This window comes from Desmodus rotundus, chromosome 1 (assembly GCF_022682495.2).
Source record: "Desmodus rotundus isolate HL8 chromosome 1, HLdesRot8A.1, whole genome shotgun sequence".
NCBI lineage: Eukaryota > Metazoa > Chordata > Mammalia > Chiroptera > Phyllostomidae > Desmodus > Desmodus rotundus.
The window spans coordinates 207246194-207264166 of record NC_071387.1 but is presented as its reverse complement, the minus strand read 5'-3'; the positions used below and the strand labels follow the sequence as shown (position 1 = coordinate 207264166).

General features: G+C 42.8%; 1 protein-coding gene across 1 annotated transcript in view; it reads left to right on the top strand.

Moving 5' to 3' along the window:
* EMB (embigin) overlaps positions 1-16352 on the top strand; it is a 41182-nt gene extending 24830 nt beyond the window's left edge. The window contains exons 5-9 of the mRNA XM_053914746.2: positions 5200-5327; positions 7722-8001; positions 8795-8828; positions 11769-11823; positions 12367-16352. Of these exons, the coding sequence (XP_053770721.1) occupies positions 5200-5327; positions 7722-8001; positions 8795-8828; positions 11769-11823; positions 12367-12387 (518 nt within the window). The 3' untranslated portion in view covers positions 12388-16352. The remainder of the gene's footprint in view (positions 1-5199; positions 5328-7721; positions 8002-8794; positions 8829-11768; positions 11824-12366) is intronic.
* Positions 16353-17973: the final 1621 nt, after the last annotated feature.

Sequence of the window (17973 nt, the reverse complement as noted above, 5' to 3'; positions counted from 1 at the left end):
TCTGTGTCCTGATCTGGACGTTTCGTGGAGACGGCTTCATGGTGCTGCAATGCATCCCTCCCCCGAACCTTGCAAAATACCCCCGTCTTTCTTCTGACGTCCCTTTCGGCCAGCAGGTGTGCTGTCTATGCCTGTGCTGCTTGGGTGTTTACTGATAAAATGTATCTTCTACTGTGGTTTCCCTAAAACATTGCTTTTCTTCCACTTTTGATTCTTCGTCTGTGAGTCAACGTCAACATTTTGATCATATTCCTGCTGAATCATGACCTACCTTGTCTCCAGAAAAAAGCATGCTGAGATGGAGAAGTAGGGTCGCTATCTGGGAGACCAGCAGGCGGGGGATGCAGGCACTCCACCCTGACGCCAGCCAGTGCTACCAGTTTCAGTCTGCCTTCAGGGCAACGCCCGCTCTGGCTCTGGAAGTGGCTGCATCACAGCTGCCTTATTAAAAGCCCAGCTGCATTATTAAAAGCATATCTCCACTCTGCCTGTGGTCTGGAAGGAGCCTGGGGCTTCAGACAAGATTCCCTACTTGAGCCAGACTTAAGCTCTCTGCTTAATCTGCAAGTCCTCAGCTGGGACCTCTTCTGGGTTAAACTCTTTTTGTTGTTGTTGTTAAAGATTTTATTTATTTATTTTTAGAGAGAGGGGAACGGAGAGAGAAAGAGAAGGAGAGAAACATCAATGTGTGGTTGCCTCTTGCATGCCCCTTATTAGGGACCTGGCCCGTCACCCAGGCATGTGCCCTGACTGGGAATCGAACTGGCAACCCTTTGGTTCACAGGCTCTCAATCCACTCAGTGCCGGCACTCAATCCACTGATCCACACCAGCCAGGACTGGGTCGATTTTTTCAAGTGGGACTTTATATTGCCTGTGCTTATGTGTTCTCATACTTCATTTAATAACTGCACCAGGTGTTGGGTATATTGGAGTGAAGTGTGATTAGGAAGTGGTACTGAGCTGACAGATGGATAGCGTTTTGTCAAAAAACCCAGAAATAACTTTGTTCTCACTTGGTCCAATCATTTCTTTACAGTAAAATATCAAATATAGAAATATACACAAACAGGGAAACCAAAGCAAAATAAACTATGGTGATGATGATGACGATGATGACGATGACTGGCCAGCCTTGGCCACACCCCTTGCTGAAATCCTTGAAGTCTTGACCGCATGGGCTGCTGCTTTTTTCTCAGTGAGGGCCTCACTAACCTCGCATGGACGCACGGGTACCTGTTCCTCCACAGCCCAAGCTCAATCCGGTGGTTACCACTCCACCTAGGAGGATGCACTCGCATGAACCAGGGCACGTGCTGGCTATAGGCATCCAAACTCCCAGCCCTCGGAAATAGGGCCCAGTCAGAGCCCCGAAACATGACCCGTCCAGGACAGCCCTCTCTGGACTGGGGACCTGGAGGGCTGGGTTACAGGAGGGGATTTACATCGAGGTCACCAGGGACCTAAGTCCACAGACCACTGTCCTGCCTTCGGCCGCTGCCTGCCCGGTGTCTAGTGGAGGAAATGGGCTCCACTGAAGGAAAAATGAAACAACACAGTGTTCTGTGGTTCAGCCTAATTTAAGCCGTTACCATTTGGACCCTTAACCGTATTGTCTTGTTTCTCAAAAGCGTACGATTTACTTACTATGGTAGCATCAGGACAGATAGCCAGCCAACTCTCTTGGACCCTAGAGCTGCTTCCCGTTTTCTCATATGGGGTCTTTTCCTCCGCTAGCATGCTCTCTGAGTCTGCAAAGGAGCCCTGAAGGGGCAGCCACAGGCCGGGCCAACTGAACCAAACTGACAGAAGCAGCTTGGCCTGACAGGGCAGAGCACTGGGGTGAGAGTGTTGTGCCTGGGGTCAGCCTATCCATAATCGGTGTTGTAGCTGGACCCGCCCTTGTGGTTCTGACTATGACTGTAAGACGCCTGCCCTGCATCAGGAAACTCTGCAAAAGTACAGGTTTGATACTTAGGAGACCTGGAGGGGACACAGCATGGCTGGGGCCACAGAGGTCATGGGCAGAGAGGCTGAGTAAGCGTGGGGCTGGGGTTCTGCTTTTATCCGGGCCACGGGTGGGGCCCAGGGTTTCATGGGCTCACTCCTATTGGTGAATTTAAACAAAAAGAGTGGAAACTTGAAGCGCAGGAAGAGGAACCAAGCAAGTGGCTCACGTGCTCATTATTGAAATCAACCAAGACCTCTGAACCCCAGGGGCCTCCGCGGGTGCAGGTGCTGTGATCGAGCCCAGCCGTGGGCGCGTGTTCCCTCCAGAGGGCCGTCTCTGAAGCACGTGCCTTGGCCGTCAACGCCAAAGTCAGGCACTTGTGTTGTGAGAGAGAGCAAATGTCAGGGCTCACACTACGGAGAGACACTGTACTGTTCTGTTTAAACAGGCACGTGGCCGCAATTACTCCCTTATGCAACATTATAGCTCACGTTGTTTCAAAGTGGTGTTTGCTGTATTCTTGGTAAGAGCAGAATGCAGTGAGCGGGACATTTCATTCTCATTCTTAGGTTGTATAATATGGGAAGTTATTCCACGTGCTTTTCCTGTTCCATATACTACCGAGGTCCCAAAACAAGATTTTCTTTTTAAGGTTTTAACCAGGTTCATTCCATTTCTTGCACGGTAAGGAGCAGTACTTAGGGACCCCGGTTTAAAATGTTCTAATTTATGCGTCAGTTGTAATCTTTAAAACAAACCGAATCTGCGAATCTGCTTCAACTGCGTTAGCCGAGCACTTAAAAGTGTGCCCCACGCAGCAGATCGGCTCTGCGGCTCCACCGATCGCCGCCACCCGCTCAAAGCTCCTCCTCCTCCACTCTTCGGGCCCTGGTCTCCTGTGAATTCATCTTCTATTTCTCATCACTTTTCCATTTTAACCTCTGTTTTCGACTGGGCAGGGTGGTCTGTGGGGGACTCGGTCTGGAGCCTTTTCCTCCTTTCGGGCTGTTCCCACACATGCCGGCGCTTCTGAGATGAATTCAGAGGAATTTCCAGTTCTTTTCATTCTGGGTCTGTCTCCTTCTCTGTGCCGCGTGGCCAGCCGGCCCAGGCACCCTGCATGTGCCGACCACCCGTGCGTGAAGCTGGCTGATGCCCACCGTGTAGAAAGGCCGCTGGCAGCACAGACCACTCTGCTGAGGAAGGCAGGGGGACAGGACCACGACCGACCTTTGACAGTTGTGGTGTTCGCTCTGCACCGCGCACTTTGTGTCGTCTGCTCCCCTGCGGGGGGCCCTGCGGGGCTTTGGGGCCACCGCGTGGGTCCTCAGTGTGGCCGACACTGAAGCTGCAGTGGTCGTCCAGGCCTTCTGCGGACCCAGACCCTATCTTTGTCACGCCACTGGCACGTTGTGCCGTCTCTTTCAAACGCTCATGACCTGACCTTTGGAGAGGACACACACAGTAACCACTTGCCCCTGAGTGTCCCTCTGCCTCATGGTGACCCATCGGGCTTGTGGGACTCCTCGCCCAAGGATTGCTCAGAGTATCTTCTGGCTGGCCCGCGCACCAGTGTCTTCCCGCTGGGATGACGTCGGTCAGGCTGGTCAGGTGCACTTGTGTCCCTGTTCCCTCAGGGACACCCTAGTGCCACTGACTAGCCTTTCAGAGACTAGGAGTCAGGTAACTATGCATTCTGACTGTCAAGGCACATCTCCGGTTATGTAAAATCGTGCACCATTCAGCTGCATCACACCACGTTGCCTTGGGTGTGAGACGTGGAGAACCGCGCTTACAGATGGCTCTGTCCTCTTTCTCAGGGTCACCGAGCATTTATGCTTTCGCGGGTGACAGTCCTTCCTCTCCCTGGCTTCTCGTTATTATCAGCAGTGCCCCAGTCGGTACTCCCCAGGTCGGTGGGCCTGATGGAGGAGAGGCTGCCGGTGTAATTACGTTATATTTATTTAGGCCCAATTTAAACACTAAGGAAAAAAGAATACTTCCCACACTCATCAATCACCTAAGGACAGAACCCATAAAGAAACCCTACTCTACACTCTACTTTTATGCCTTCTCTGGTGCTTAGACAAGTCAGAATTTCTTTTGCAGTTATTAGCAATTATTTTTCTCTTCTTCATCTGTACAGTTCATACATCCAGCAGGGGCCTAATTATCTTTGGGTAGGAAAAAGCCAAGAGAACTTGGAAAATGGATTTAATAGAAACTTAATTTTAGTAATTAAAATTGATCTGTCCATTCCCCACCCTCACCCTCTCCAAAATAAAATCTAAAAATAGGATAATAAGTAAATACCAAAGAATACCTACAAATTTGTGAACATAGTATTAACATTTAGACAATTTTCTTAGATTCTCTCTCCATTGGCAAACCAAACAACAACAAAAAGGAAAAACAAAGCACAAAGCGAAAACCTGCTTCAATTAGTAAAAGAAAAAGTAAAAGTATCAACAGAAGTAATCTTAGTTGACAAGTCTACATATCCTTTGAGGTGAATCAGAAGGAACTGGTTTCACCATGGAAACTATTGGTTGGCTTTTTATTCCTTTATTTATGTTTTAATTTATTGGCCAAATTATTTGGTCCTTAACACTTAATTTTTCTAAAGTCAGCTGCCACTTTTATTGTTCCTAATGGCATCTACTTCAAACTTAAGAAATTTATTATGGTAAATATTATATATATTTTCAAAACCACACGAAAGGGTTTTTTAGTCTCTCTTCTTTCCTACTCTGTTCTCTTGCTCTTAATTTTCCCATGTTCCTACCTTCTCTAATTCTTTGATGGCTTTTCATAAATCTGTATCAGCTAAAGAATTTATATCCTGACAATTTTATCTCCTTAATCAAATGCCATGTAGGGATAAAACTTTGGGAAAAAAATTGTTCTAAAGTTACTTAGTAGGTAGGAAGAAATAGGCTTGAAACTTAAAATTTCTTTCTTATCCAACCATGTAACAGTTTATTACAGTACTTGTAATTGTTATTAGGCTCAATAATAGAAGAACTTTCTTTTATTTCTGCACTACAGACAATTACATTGAGCTATCTCTGTACCGCATTACTGTTTCTATTATACATCCTGACTACTATGAACTAGTTTCATTTTATGTGGAACTAAAACTACATAAAGTCATATTAATGAGAAAACAAAAGAAAGTGACTTTAACTGGAATACATCCTCCTTATTCAAACTCGTTCAGTAATATGCATGTCTCTAAATTTCTCTTAGTCCCCGAACTTCATGGCAAAAACAAACCATTGATCACTTACGTGGGGGATTCGACTGTCTTGATATGTAAATGCCAAGGTTGTTTTCCTTTAAATTGGACCTGGTACAGTGGTAATGGGAGTGTGCAGGTAAGATCATATTTCTTTGATTTGAAGAAAAAAAAATTATTTCATAAATAATAAGATTATAGCAGCCTCAGAATTCCTAGGACTATTTATAGGTCTGTTCTCTTTTTCTTTAACACGTATTCATAAAGAGAGAACAGTGGTAAATGCAGCCAGCATTGATTTTTTTTGCTTAGTACATTATGCATCTGAAAATTTAATGTGTCATTAGCTGGTACTTTGCTTTTTAGATTTAGCAATGTATTTAAATTTTTTGAAAGGAAAAAATAAGTCATTTTTTGTTGATGACCTTAAAAATAACCCAACAGAAAAAATTATTATTTTTTTTCGTTTCATGTAAGTAACTAGAAAAAAAGTCCATTTTCTTTTCCTGCTTCTGTCTCTGGAGAGCAGAATGAAAACTTGGTAATTGAATTTAGATCTTAGGTTCTTTTATTAACTCTCTTTGGCCTTTTTTGGCCTTGCAGAGACTTAAGGAAAGCCAAATACTTAAAATTCCTATTAAGGAATTAATGGATATTCAAAGGGCTGATATTAAGAAAAACATGAGTATTCAAGAAATCACTCTGGCTCTCTTTCTTCCTCCCAAATAGCCTCAAATAGCATGGACTTTAAGAAATTGTCCTTTAGGGGGTACCCATCTGTTGCCCTGCTGCTAAGGATCATGGAAGTTACATTCTGTGAAGGCCAGCTGTAATTCTAGAAGGGGCCGGATGAGACAGTATAGATCTTACCATGAAATACTAACTTCTGCGGCAAAATTCGTACTGTTGAAGGAGGATAGAGAAAGGACTTAAAAGGCAAAGTGGCTGATTCTGTACTATCGGTCTGATTTTTCAAAGGAATAGTTCCAAGTCATTTAGGAGTAGACTTAAACCACTAATATTTCAGCTTATCTTACTGATAATCAGGAATGGCAATCATTTTTGTATGTCAATATTTTTTAAAATGTAAATTTATAAAAATATGAATTGTGGTTTTGGAAATACACAGCTTAATTTACTCATGCATTTGTGGTACTGACCAAAGTACCCTGAAGGTAATTATACTAAACTTTTAGAATGTCGTCTGTGCTTCTCTCCCTTCGCTACACTAATTCTCTCTGAACATGGCCCTCAGCATGGGTCGTATTAGGATATGAGAAAAGTGCAGGGAACAGGGAGTAGGTTAAGTGTTTTTGCAAAATGCAGGTGAACCACCTGCACCAGGCTGGCCGCCTGGGGTGCCCGTGACTCATGCAGTGCCCCGAGTCATCGGCTCCGGTTGGAGAGCACGTGTTTGTGCCAGGACTGCAGGCAGTGCTGCGCGCAGGGAGCATAGCACTACAGTTTGGGGAGCGAGTAGTAGACTCACACAGAGTTCCTCATCAGACAACCTCTGAGGATGTATGCAGACGAGCATTTATTGAACACTGCAGTTGAGCGATAGAACATTGAGGGCAGCAAGTGGCCTGAGAGTAAAATTTAATTTAAATGGATCAAATAAATAAGCCCCCCCACCCCCAATAGCTTAAGATGGCTCTTGAGTGACTGGGAAAACCCAGTGAATCTCTCAGAAGCTAGCGTGCCCGAGAGAGACAGAAAATTTGGATGTGAAAAGATGGAGAGTGGGCGGACCACACATATGCCAGGCTCACCGGGGATTTCTGCCAATCCTTCTGCATCATCTTTAAAGGCCTGAAGATTTCCTCTTCAGTTCCAGTTGGAGGAACTCCCAATGTCAGGAGCCAGCGATCCTCCATGGTAGGAACAATCGGATTTAAGAGCTTCAATAATTTAATCCTAAATTTAATGTATGCCTGTGCTTGTGAAGGAGAAAGTTCTTTGAACAGCTAGTCAGGAATTAGAATGGGAAGCCTAGATGGCTGGAATTTTTCTGTATTTTTAATTCTCACGTCATATCTACCTGTGACGACCTACATGCCGCAGTTTTGAACCTCCAGCGTTAAGCATGTGAAACAAAGTTGACTTGTCCTTTGTTTGCTGCCCCTCGGAGATCAAACTCTGACAGTCTGATCTCTGAGTCAGGCTCCCACTGGAACTCTGTTACGTACAACTTCTCGCAAGTTCTACCATGCCCTTTTCTGGTAAGCGGTTTCCTTGGCACTATCTTAGAGTGTTTGCTCCAAACTAGATCACTTAGCAGGGGGGTCCGACCTCGGCCCACGGGGCTCGGGGTGGCTGTGAATGCGGCCCAGCACAAAATCATAAATTTTCTTAAAACATGATGAGATTTTTTGTGTGCGATTACATGTCACATTGTATTTAATGTGTGGCCCAAGACAACTCTTCTTCCAGTGTGGCCCGGAGATGCCCAAAAGGTTGGACACCTCTGATTTAGGGCATGCATCTTGTATGCAGGGTGACAGGGGTGGGTTTTAATGTCTCCTTCTATTAGGTTCCTCTCGATGTTCAAATGACTGATAAGTATGTGATCAATGGGACAAGAGTTAATGAAACGAGACTCAAGATAATGCGCCTCTCTGAGGATGACCAGGGGACCTACAGGTGCCATGCGGCGTTCCCGTTGGGCGAGAGTGAAGACCACATCGAGCTTGTGGTGCTGAGTTACCTGGTGCCCCTCAAACCGTTTCTTGCAATAGCTGCGGAGGTGGTTATTTTAGTGACTGTCATTCTGCTTTGTGAAATGTACACCCAAAAGAAAAAGAACCGCCCAGGTAGGATTTATTTTAATTTTTTTAGAGAACACTCTCATGTTGTGACTTGATACATTACAGGGGCTTTAGGGCTTTGGGGGGAACTCTAGTTTTTGTGTTTTGGGGTGATGTTTATGTTAATATCAGTGGTGACAGTGAGCTATGCGCTTGTGTTGATGGTCTTCCTGTTTCAACTCACTAAAATATTTGAGTGTTAAAGTAGATCTTTCCCCCCCTTTCCGTCGGTGTTACTGGTCCTTACGCACCGGTTAGGTGATATGTGCTTTGGTAGTGGACTCTGCATTGGGAAATCCGGCGGTAGCTTAATATAAAGGACAAACATCACTTTTTCAGGCAGATAACTCATTTGAAATTATCTGACCACGCACTGTAGAGCGCCCATAAAAGAGACGCTGTCCTGTTAGTTGCTGGTTTTGATCGCCTCCACCTGATGGGTTGCAGGTTGAGAAACCAATGGTCCCCTCTCAGGAAAGTTATCTTCAATTCTGTATTCTTTCCTGGTTTCGTACTACATTTTTAATAACTTAAATCATTTTTAATTAATCTCTCAATCAACCCTGTCTTGAAAATTCGAGGCAGTAGACATTGGGTGATGGAAACGTCAGGTGAGGTGTGGAGAGCAGGAAGGCAGCAGGACAGAAGGCAGGGGCAGCTGCTCGTCTCTCTTTCATTCCCTGGGGGAAACAGCCCAGTGTGTCTCTAACTCAGGGGGAAGCTGAATTGATTGTACTGCTCCACAAGAATCATAAACCAATCTTAATATTAACATTTCTATTCTTCTTTTGTTACACAGATGACGGGAAAGAATTTGAACAAATCGAACAGCTGTAAGTAGCAGTTTTTCTAGATTCATTTTCACCTGAGAGAAATACAGATAATCGTGAAATAGGATAAAATGTTTGTAGCTAGGGGAAATCCCCCGAGGGTATCATGTGTGTGCCGCTCTGTCCATGTTGGGGCGAAACACCTGGAGTTTGCATGCTGACACTGTGACTTCCACTTCTCTGTGCTTCCCTTGTCTCCTCAGAAAGTGGGCTTAACGTCAGTACTTGTAACAGAAGGCAGTTGGATCAAACGGCATTGTATCTGTAAAGTGCCTGGCAAGGGGATTTGATGTGCAGAAGGCGTTCAGTAACCACAGGGAAGCAGTATTGTTCGAAGTGCTGGCCCTCAACCCTGGCTGCATTTCTGACCACTTAGGATGCTCAGTGACTCAGACGTTCCTGGATCTCCAGGTCCAAGCCCCCTGGGCCTGGTGCCTGGGCGTCTGCATTTCTCTCATATGTCAATCACTGATGCTGATTCCCTGTCGTGTTGAAAACGGCTGGCCTAGAATTCCATCAGTCATTACTTTGGAAGGCATCCAGCTTGGGCCGCTGGCTGGCACAGCCCCCTCTGTGTTGAGCTGTGTGACAAGGGCTGGGACGGAGGTTACTGGGATGGGGCCTGATGTGCTGCCGCTCAGTTCCTCCGAACCAGAGCACTGGGTGACGCAGCAGAGGCGGCCAAGGCTGGGATGGAACTCTGCACAACACCTAGTTTACACCTGCAAGTCTGTACCTCTTACTCTCCTACGTCTTTTTCCTCCATCCCCTCCCCTCTGGCAACCCTCTGTTTGTTCTCTGTCTCTGCATCTGTCTCTGCTTTGTTCGCTCATTTGTTTTGCTTTCTTTTTTAGAGTCCACATATAAGTGAGATCATATGGTGTTTGTCTTTCTCTGTCTGATTTATTTCACTGAGTATAATGCTCTCCAGGCCCATAAATAAGCCACAGGGATGTAATGCACAACACAGAGGAAATAGCCCACAATATCATACTAAGTTTGTGTGGGGATAGATGGCTATTAGACTTAGTGTAGTGACACATTGTAAGGTATACAAATGTTGAATCCCTATGTTGTGCACCCGAGACTAATATAGTATTTATGGCAATGACACCTCCAAAAATCTGAGTACAGAGTCAAGGACTGGGACCAGGAAAACGAGGCCAGAGGAGAGCGGAAACTAGAGGCCCAGCCAACTGTTACCAACAAAAAACTGCACTCAAATTTTCCCTCTGTCAGCGGCAGGTGTCTGAGGTGTGGGCGCCGGCTTAAAGAGGAGGGCATGAGTGTGCCGTTGTCATTTAGGTGTTTGTAGACATTATTCAATGTAGTTATTTTTACTCAGTTCACATATGGCAGGTGAGATAAGTCAATGCTCTATGAAGTTCTAAATTAAGGCCTAAAATAATTACATCAGGAGTCCTGTAACCCCAGATAAGAATGAAACAGTGTTGTCTTAGAATCACACACTTCCAGCTGGAAGAGAATTAATCAGCCCTCTGGACAGCGTGGACATCTTGTTTATGTTAATGTGAACTCTTCCTCTTTCTGGTTCCCATGTATGGAGTCTCTTTCTTATACTTAAAGTCATATGAAACATGTGACACTCATTCCGATGTCTGAACAGTCCCAGCCTTGCCTGGCTCCCCCCCGCCCCTGCCACCAGCTCAGCCTCCCTGGTGCTTCCGAGCATCTCCTTGCAGTGACCTGGGGGGCTGCTTGAGCTCAGCACGCACTGGTCTGTTTAGGACACACTCTGAAAGGCTGGTACCCGAACAACATGGAGCGGGCTATCACTTCTCAATAATTCAATTCTCATTCATGTAGTCTACCCTATTTAAGAAATACTTAAAAAAATTTTTTTTCTAGAATATGTTAGCAATGTTGGAGTGTTTTGATTTCTAGTATGATGCCTTAAGTTTTTGGTTTTCGGAAATTGGGATACTGTACACTATTTTTTCCATCCTACACTGCTCCCCTGGAATCACTGTTTCATTTTTCTTGTCTGTAGGTTATAGCTTTGTCCTTAGATTTCACGTAAGGGTCAAGGGTACTTGAACTCATTTGGACCAACCTTTTACCAATGCTCTTTCAGAATCCTTAGTTAGGAGATAAATTTATTTTTGATAGAGAATAAATATTATGTTTCAATATATTTTATATATAATGTTTATTTATATACATGTATGTTTAGAAGCCAGTGGTTTGTTGGTGAAAATGATTTTTAAAAATAACTCTAAATGCATAGCATCTGAACAGGCTGGCTTAGTAGTCATTCAAATGGTCCACGGAGGCCCTCCCTCATTATCCGATCCACTCTGATATTTCACCCACACAGTCTCGTCTACCTGCTCCCGCCCCCAAGTTCTGACATAATGGATTTGGTGGTTGAATTTATTCTCTGATGTTAACAGCTGAATGAGCCCGAAGCTGCCCATAAGACCAAGAAGGGCACTCATTATATGTCCTTGTTGGCTAGTTTATCACTCCTGTCTTCGGAATCCGAAGCCCAGACTTGTATCCTTGCTCTGATGCACACAGGGCATAAAGAACCAACTTTAGCCTCTAATTCAATGCAATAAACATGTCAAATTATCGCACCTGTATCTCACCCATTGGCTGCGCTTCTGACAGACTAGTATCTGACATGTGTTGAAGCAACACGCACATCATAGCTGTGTCCCCAAGCCCCCCCCCCCCCCCATGTTTAGGGAGAAGCAATTCTCCGTCCGGGTAAAATAAACAGGCCTTTGTCACTGTCGTCTATGGCAACACAATCAATGGCATAAAAATAATCAACGTTATGAGTCAAACATTTTTAAAGAGTGATTTCTGTCTGTAATTGCCTTTCACATTAACCTGGTAGCCGTGAGATGGATGGTTATTGACTTAACTTTATGAAGTGTAAACATCTAGTGATTTTCTTTTTTATTTTCAATGCAGGAAATCAGACGATAGCAATGGCATAGAAAATAATGTCCCCAGGCACAGGAAGAATGTAAGTGACTTCTAAATGGTATTCCAAGCAAAAGGTAAAATCCATTATGCATAGGCTGTCTATTAATCCAGCTACTTTTTAGCTTGTTTGCTTGTTTCATTAAAGACCTAGTCAATCACTGCGTGATTGGATATGCTTGTTTACAATATTATGGGGGAAAATATGTAGTTATACAAAAATAAATGACATTTTTTATCCCAGCAGAGAACTGATCTAAAAGTAAATCTGTTGCACTGCCTAGATACAGCTTTTTCTCTCGTCCCCGTTGGCTAGTTTCTTCTACAATTTTTCATGTAGTTCTTATTCCCCCCCTCTCGATTTTTCTGGATTCTCCTCTTATTCTCACATATTCCCATATTTTTGGTTCATACTACCTTTTCATAATTCATCAGTATTTTCCCCCAGTAGTCAGAGTAGGAACGGTTGGTCTTAGCAATGGTTTGGAGATGCAGTGCACTTGTTGCTTTGCTAAAGTGATGATGTCGTTACATCGTGCTAACCAGGACATGCTCATGAAGTTTCACTGTGTTTTATCTGACTCAGGAATCTGTGGCCAGCGAATGAGAAGCATCGTGCCAACGGTCATGGGAAGATGGACAGCGAGTTTGTATTCCTGCTTTGTCTATGCTTCCTGTTCAGAACATCTGAATTTTTATTTTTTAAAAGAATAAAGAGTTTAAGCAGCATGCTCAGCAGCAGCTTCGTGAATAATAGATGCTATCTCAGACCTAAAGATGTTTTTTTTCTGTCATTATTTACATAAAAGCAAGGTAAATTGTATTAAATGTGTTCTAGGAGCTCTAACCCAGGATAATAATTTCATCCTGGTCCTCAGGGGACACAGACCAGAAACCGGCAAAACCAGGTACTAGTTCATTGAGCTACTGTCACTCACGACCCGCTTACAACCAAAGAATTCATTAAAAAGGAAGCCTTTGCCATTTGCCTTGAAAAGTGTTTTCCCTAATCGTGCTTCCTCTGTGTAAACCTGTAGTAATATTCATGTGACGTTCATCCTTCTCTCACCTTGAAGGAAAGTGTGTCTTTACTAGGAAGGGAGAACTTTCTGCCTTTGCTATGGATAGTTCCTCTCTGCAGTCACAAGAAAAACACTGCTTTCCTCCAAACATACTGGTTTAGGACAAGGGAATAGAACCACGCACTGCCCCAACCTCCATCGCCACAAGAGCACCTGTCCCAGGCGGTGTTCCGCGCACCTGCACTGCTCTCCCCCAGCAGCCACAGTGATCCTCAGTCTTCACGGAGAGCATTCTTTTTACAGCCACGGGGTTCGGATTTCCTAAGCCCATGGAGTACTGACGCTGTGGGGCGCAGGGCCGTGTCGTCATAATGCGGCCCTGCTGTGAGAACCCTTGTGAGGTTCATGGTTTCCTGGCATCTTGGACCAGGCACCTGGTTCCCTGGTGTGCACAGCTGGCTCAGTACCTAAAGATGCATTCCTACTGCTTCCAGTCCTAACTCTTCCGTCTAAAACCCAGAAGGACTGGAGTGCTTCTCTCATGCTGCAAGTGCCTGAGACTTCTCTTCAAAGATAGACTACTTAGTAGCTCTTGCATATGTAACTGAAATATTATAAAATCACTCTAACCAAACCACGTGATCTCTGAATAGACATGAAAATTTGTCAGCGGCTTCGATGAGAGCATTAGACTCCTGCTGCGGAATATGGGATTAGGTCAAAGATGATGACATGAAAACTGCTGGGTGCCTTGGTGGTGTGGGTCCTGTGTCCCACTGCTCACAGAATGGTCAGAAGCAGAGGGAAGTTTGGGGTGTTGGCAAGGAACCCACAGTTTTTGGTGACTAGGGGATTAGAATGCCAAAAAGAAGAGTTTGATGAGTTAAAAAAAACTGTAGAAATTTATGCTATGTATTGTCTGAGAAAATTATAATAAAATTCTGGTAGTGAAATTTATACTTTATATGGCATCCTAACTCATGTTAAAAATAGCACTAATATGACTAATACACATAAAGTAGTAACTTGGAAGCTGCTCATTATTTTGTTGGGGTTTCGTGTAAAGCACGTTAGCTTCACATACACGTTTTGTTGAACTAGAAAACATCCCTTCAGTCACGGCAGAGCTCATTTTATTCTTGAGCCATAAGCTGTGCATTTATTTTGGTTTCACCAACTATTATTTTGATAACATAATTGTGGGCAGTATCTATATGATGTCAGAGGACTAATCAGTTCACTTAGTTAATCTAAACAATTTGAATTCAGTGAGAAATTAGACCTGTTATTTCGCTGAGTCCAATTCGACACAGTGTATGTGTGTCCAGGTATGTACCAAAGCAATTTGTAGCTCAGGCACAGTGTGCATCCTAACATTTGCTACTCCTACGAAGGCTAAAATAGTTTTCAAGCAAGAAAAATCGCTGCCCCAAGGTAGAGTGATCTCGAATGTTTACGGAGTAAATTGAATTTTTAAATGGCAGTGGCTTGCTATTTTTTTCAGCAAAGACAACTTATTTCAGTGACTTTAAAAAGAAAAAGTACTCAGAAAATTAAAGGTGAATTTTGGTTTTTCAGAGTCTCTCTGGAGGGCTTCTGGAAAATTACTTCACTGATATTAGATTAAACACAAAAAGCTTCCATTAAGTAACCACACAGAGATGATAAATGGATTAACTCATACTAACCCATTGTCAGTTGACTGAAAACACTAAGTGAGCAGAAAGCTGAAATAGGGAAACCACCACACATTTAGGTACTAGATGGGAAACTCTATTACTCTTTGCAGCTAACAGGGTTTTTCAGCATATTAAATAGATTTAATTCCATAAAATGCCCAGATACTTTGAGATCAGCTTATATTCTAATGTAAATCTTCTCCCTTTGTAGTCTTCCTCTTTTCCTTCGGTATCCGTTTATTAGGCCAAAACCTAGACCTCATCGTGATATTTTCTTCTCTATTTAACTAAAGCGTGTGAGCCATGAACCGCTCTTCCTTCATCCTTCGACAGCTCATTGATCCACCCGCCGCCTCTCCTACCTCACCCCATCCAGCGACAACCACTAAACTCTTGATTTTCCTACCTCAGTCCCAGCTTCTATTCATCTTTTTTAAATTTTTAAAAATGTTTTTGCAATCCTGCCTAAATCATCTTTCTAAAACACAAATCCCTCCATGTAACTTAATGTGGCAGCTTCCTGTCAAACCTCTCCAGGCTCACCTTTGCCATTTCTTAATGTTGCCCTTTTGCCAATGCCTGATCTCTCTCCAATGTCTCGATTAGCTTTGACATAGCAAGATGTGGTTCAGGAGGACAAAATATACTGTATTTTGCCATACATAACACGCACCCATGTTTTAGTACTGATTCCCATGTATAATTCGCCCACGTATAATGAGAGCTGCCCACGTATAATGTGCATCCTTATTTTTCCCTCAAAAATTTGGGCAAAAAGGTGCTCATTATACACAGCAAAATATGGTATGCACCCACTTTACTGAATTCCCCATTCCTCCTCCCCATCAATATTTTATAGAATCTTAGACTATCTCAGAATCCAGTTCAACATTTTATCTTAAAAGAAAGAAATGTTTAGAACATTTTAATTGTTTAGGACATTTTAATTGTTTAGTTTTGATGACTGAAAGTTTGTTTTGAATCAAATTCACCAAAAGAAAAAATGGCCAGTTCTGCTCCTTTATTCCCTGGGTCTTCATCTTTGGGGCATTTAAACAGAGGTGTGCAGAACGATTTACTGACTGTTAGACTTCTTCCTAGAAAATGAACCACTGTACATGAACTAGGTTAGGCAGTGAATTTGGGACTCACTCCGCAGTAGCACTGCCCATTTTTAGGCAGGAATACATTCAGGTGTGTGTTCCAGTATTAGTTAAAAGGTGCAGAAACCTGCCCTAGTTGGTGTGGAGCTGGCCTGCGAACCAAAGGGTCATTGGTTCAATTCCTAGTCTGGGCGTATGCCTGGGTTGTGGGCCAGGTCCCAAGTAGGGGACATGCAAGAGGCAACCACACATTAATATTTCCTCCTTCTTCTCCTTCCCTTTCCTTCTCTCTAAAAATAAGTATATAAAACCTTTTAAAAAGAAGACACAGAAAACTGCTTACAGCATGCTCTGAATTACTACTTATTTCATAACTGAAAAATAGGTAAAGGATATAATTATTTTGGAATCTTAAATCATACATATTTATGAAATACCTAGTTTGATTTTGATTAATAGACTGAATGTATCCTACTGTAGCATAGATGAGGAAACTGGGACTCCCTGCGTATTTCTCTCACATTATTTAGGAATGAAGGTCAGTTCCATGCCCTGTTTGTCCATTGAGCTCTTTGAGAATATGTAATATTACTAAATAATAATGACTGACATGTCTTGAGCACTTAGCACGTGACAGGCACCATGCTCAATGTTTCGAAACATGTCATTATCTCATTTAACCTCCATGTCATCTTATGTGTAGGAATTATTATCATTCACTTTTACATGGATGAGGAAACTGACCCCTAGGGAGATTAAGTGTTTGGAGCTCGGATTGAAATCCAAGGAGTCCCCCCTCAAGAGTCTAGCTTTAACAGCCACGTGGAAGAGCTTTTTGGCTTGCTACTTACATGTTTCTTGGAAAATGAGACTGTTGTCTATCAACTATCTTTTTTTAAAAATGTCACTCCTTCAGATAGTCACCTAAATAACAAGTCCCATAAAGTCACCCTGAAGGACTCCTGGGCCTTGTGCTCTGGCCGCGTGTTGCGAATCAGTGCACCACCCCAATTTTACTTCTTGATATCGAACGCTATCATAAAATGTTTCGTGCAAACACTGAGGAGGAAGGAAGCTGCTCTTTATAATTTTCGCAGGGCAACAGACAGCAACGGGCCTGAGGGTTACATTTTTAACCGAAGAGCGGACTATTTTTCGGATGTTCTAGCCCAGGCACAGCATGACAGCAGCTGTAAGTTTGAACGGGAGACACAAATCCACTTTAGGGAAAGAACTGTCTTTACCAAATACCATATCAGTCTCCTACCGAGCAGTGCCTATCATGAGATAATTTAGTAAGCTTCAAAATTTGTAACTTTCCAGTAATAATTTACAACGTATTAGCATTCAAAAGTATGATTCACAAGGTGTGGGAACAACTGGGAAAGGGAGTTACATTTTGGATGGCCTGTGAAATGAACTGGACGACGCTGCGCGCTCATCTACTCTCATGATCAATGTGTCCTTATAATAACGTCTGTGGGACTCTCAATGGACCAGGACGCCTGCTTCTGCCTGTACAGTAAGATTCACTTATGGAATCAGTGACCGCTCCTGAATAACGTTGTGAAAATCACTTCTAATCACGTGGCTAACCCGTGACATCTGCATTTCCTACTTTCTCATTTCCCAAAAGGGAAAGTGCTCAGGGAACTTGTTTAGGGTATGTATGGTTAGAATCTATATATTACTTTGGTGTGGTATTTATTATCTTTGAGAACGTTTGTTCATAAAAAGTGATTCTGCTGTTTAATCTGTAATGTATTGCAGAAAATAATTTAGCTCAAATTCTTATTTTTCTAAAATTTATTTCGAAAGTGAGACTAAGACATAGCTATTAAATGTACAAAAATATTCTGCAATATATATCAATTGCTTATCTCAGTACAAATTTGATCATAAATTTTACTGTCTTTTTAAAAATAAAGAATGATGGATTTATTAAGACATATTTCCTAATGTCATGTTTTATTTCTTTACTACATGTGTCTAAATTCTTATTAATGACTTTCTGTATTATGTAAATAGCACAGAAAATGTCTGTATTGTTGCATATAATTTGAGGAATATTTCTAATATGCGATTAAATTCAATACATATAATCTGAATTGAAAATTTAAGCGAATATTAGAAAGTATGCTTTCAATTTTAAATTTTACTAATGGTTAAAAAGTGCATTTAAAGGCACTGGATAATAGAAAATGCTGATTGTTTTCCTTTGGTTATACTCAAAAAAAATTCAAGCTTTTCAAAACAATTCATTCTTCTCAAGCCCAACAAACAAGAGTGCCAGAACTGGTCCTCTGTATTTTGATACCTCACACAGGAAGTTAGAAGGGAATTTTCAAAACATACGAAATATTTGGACAATTTAAAAGACAATGATGGC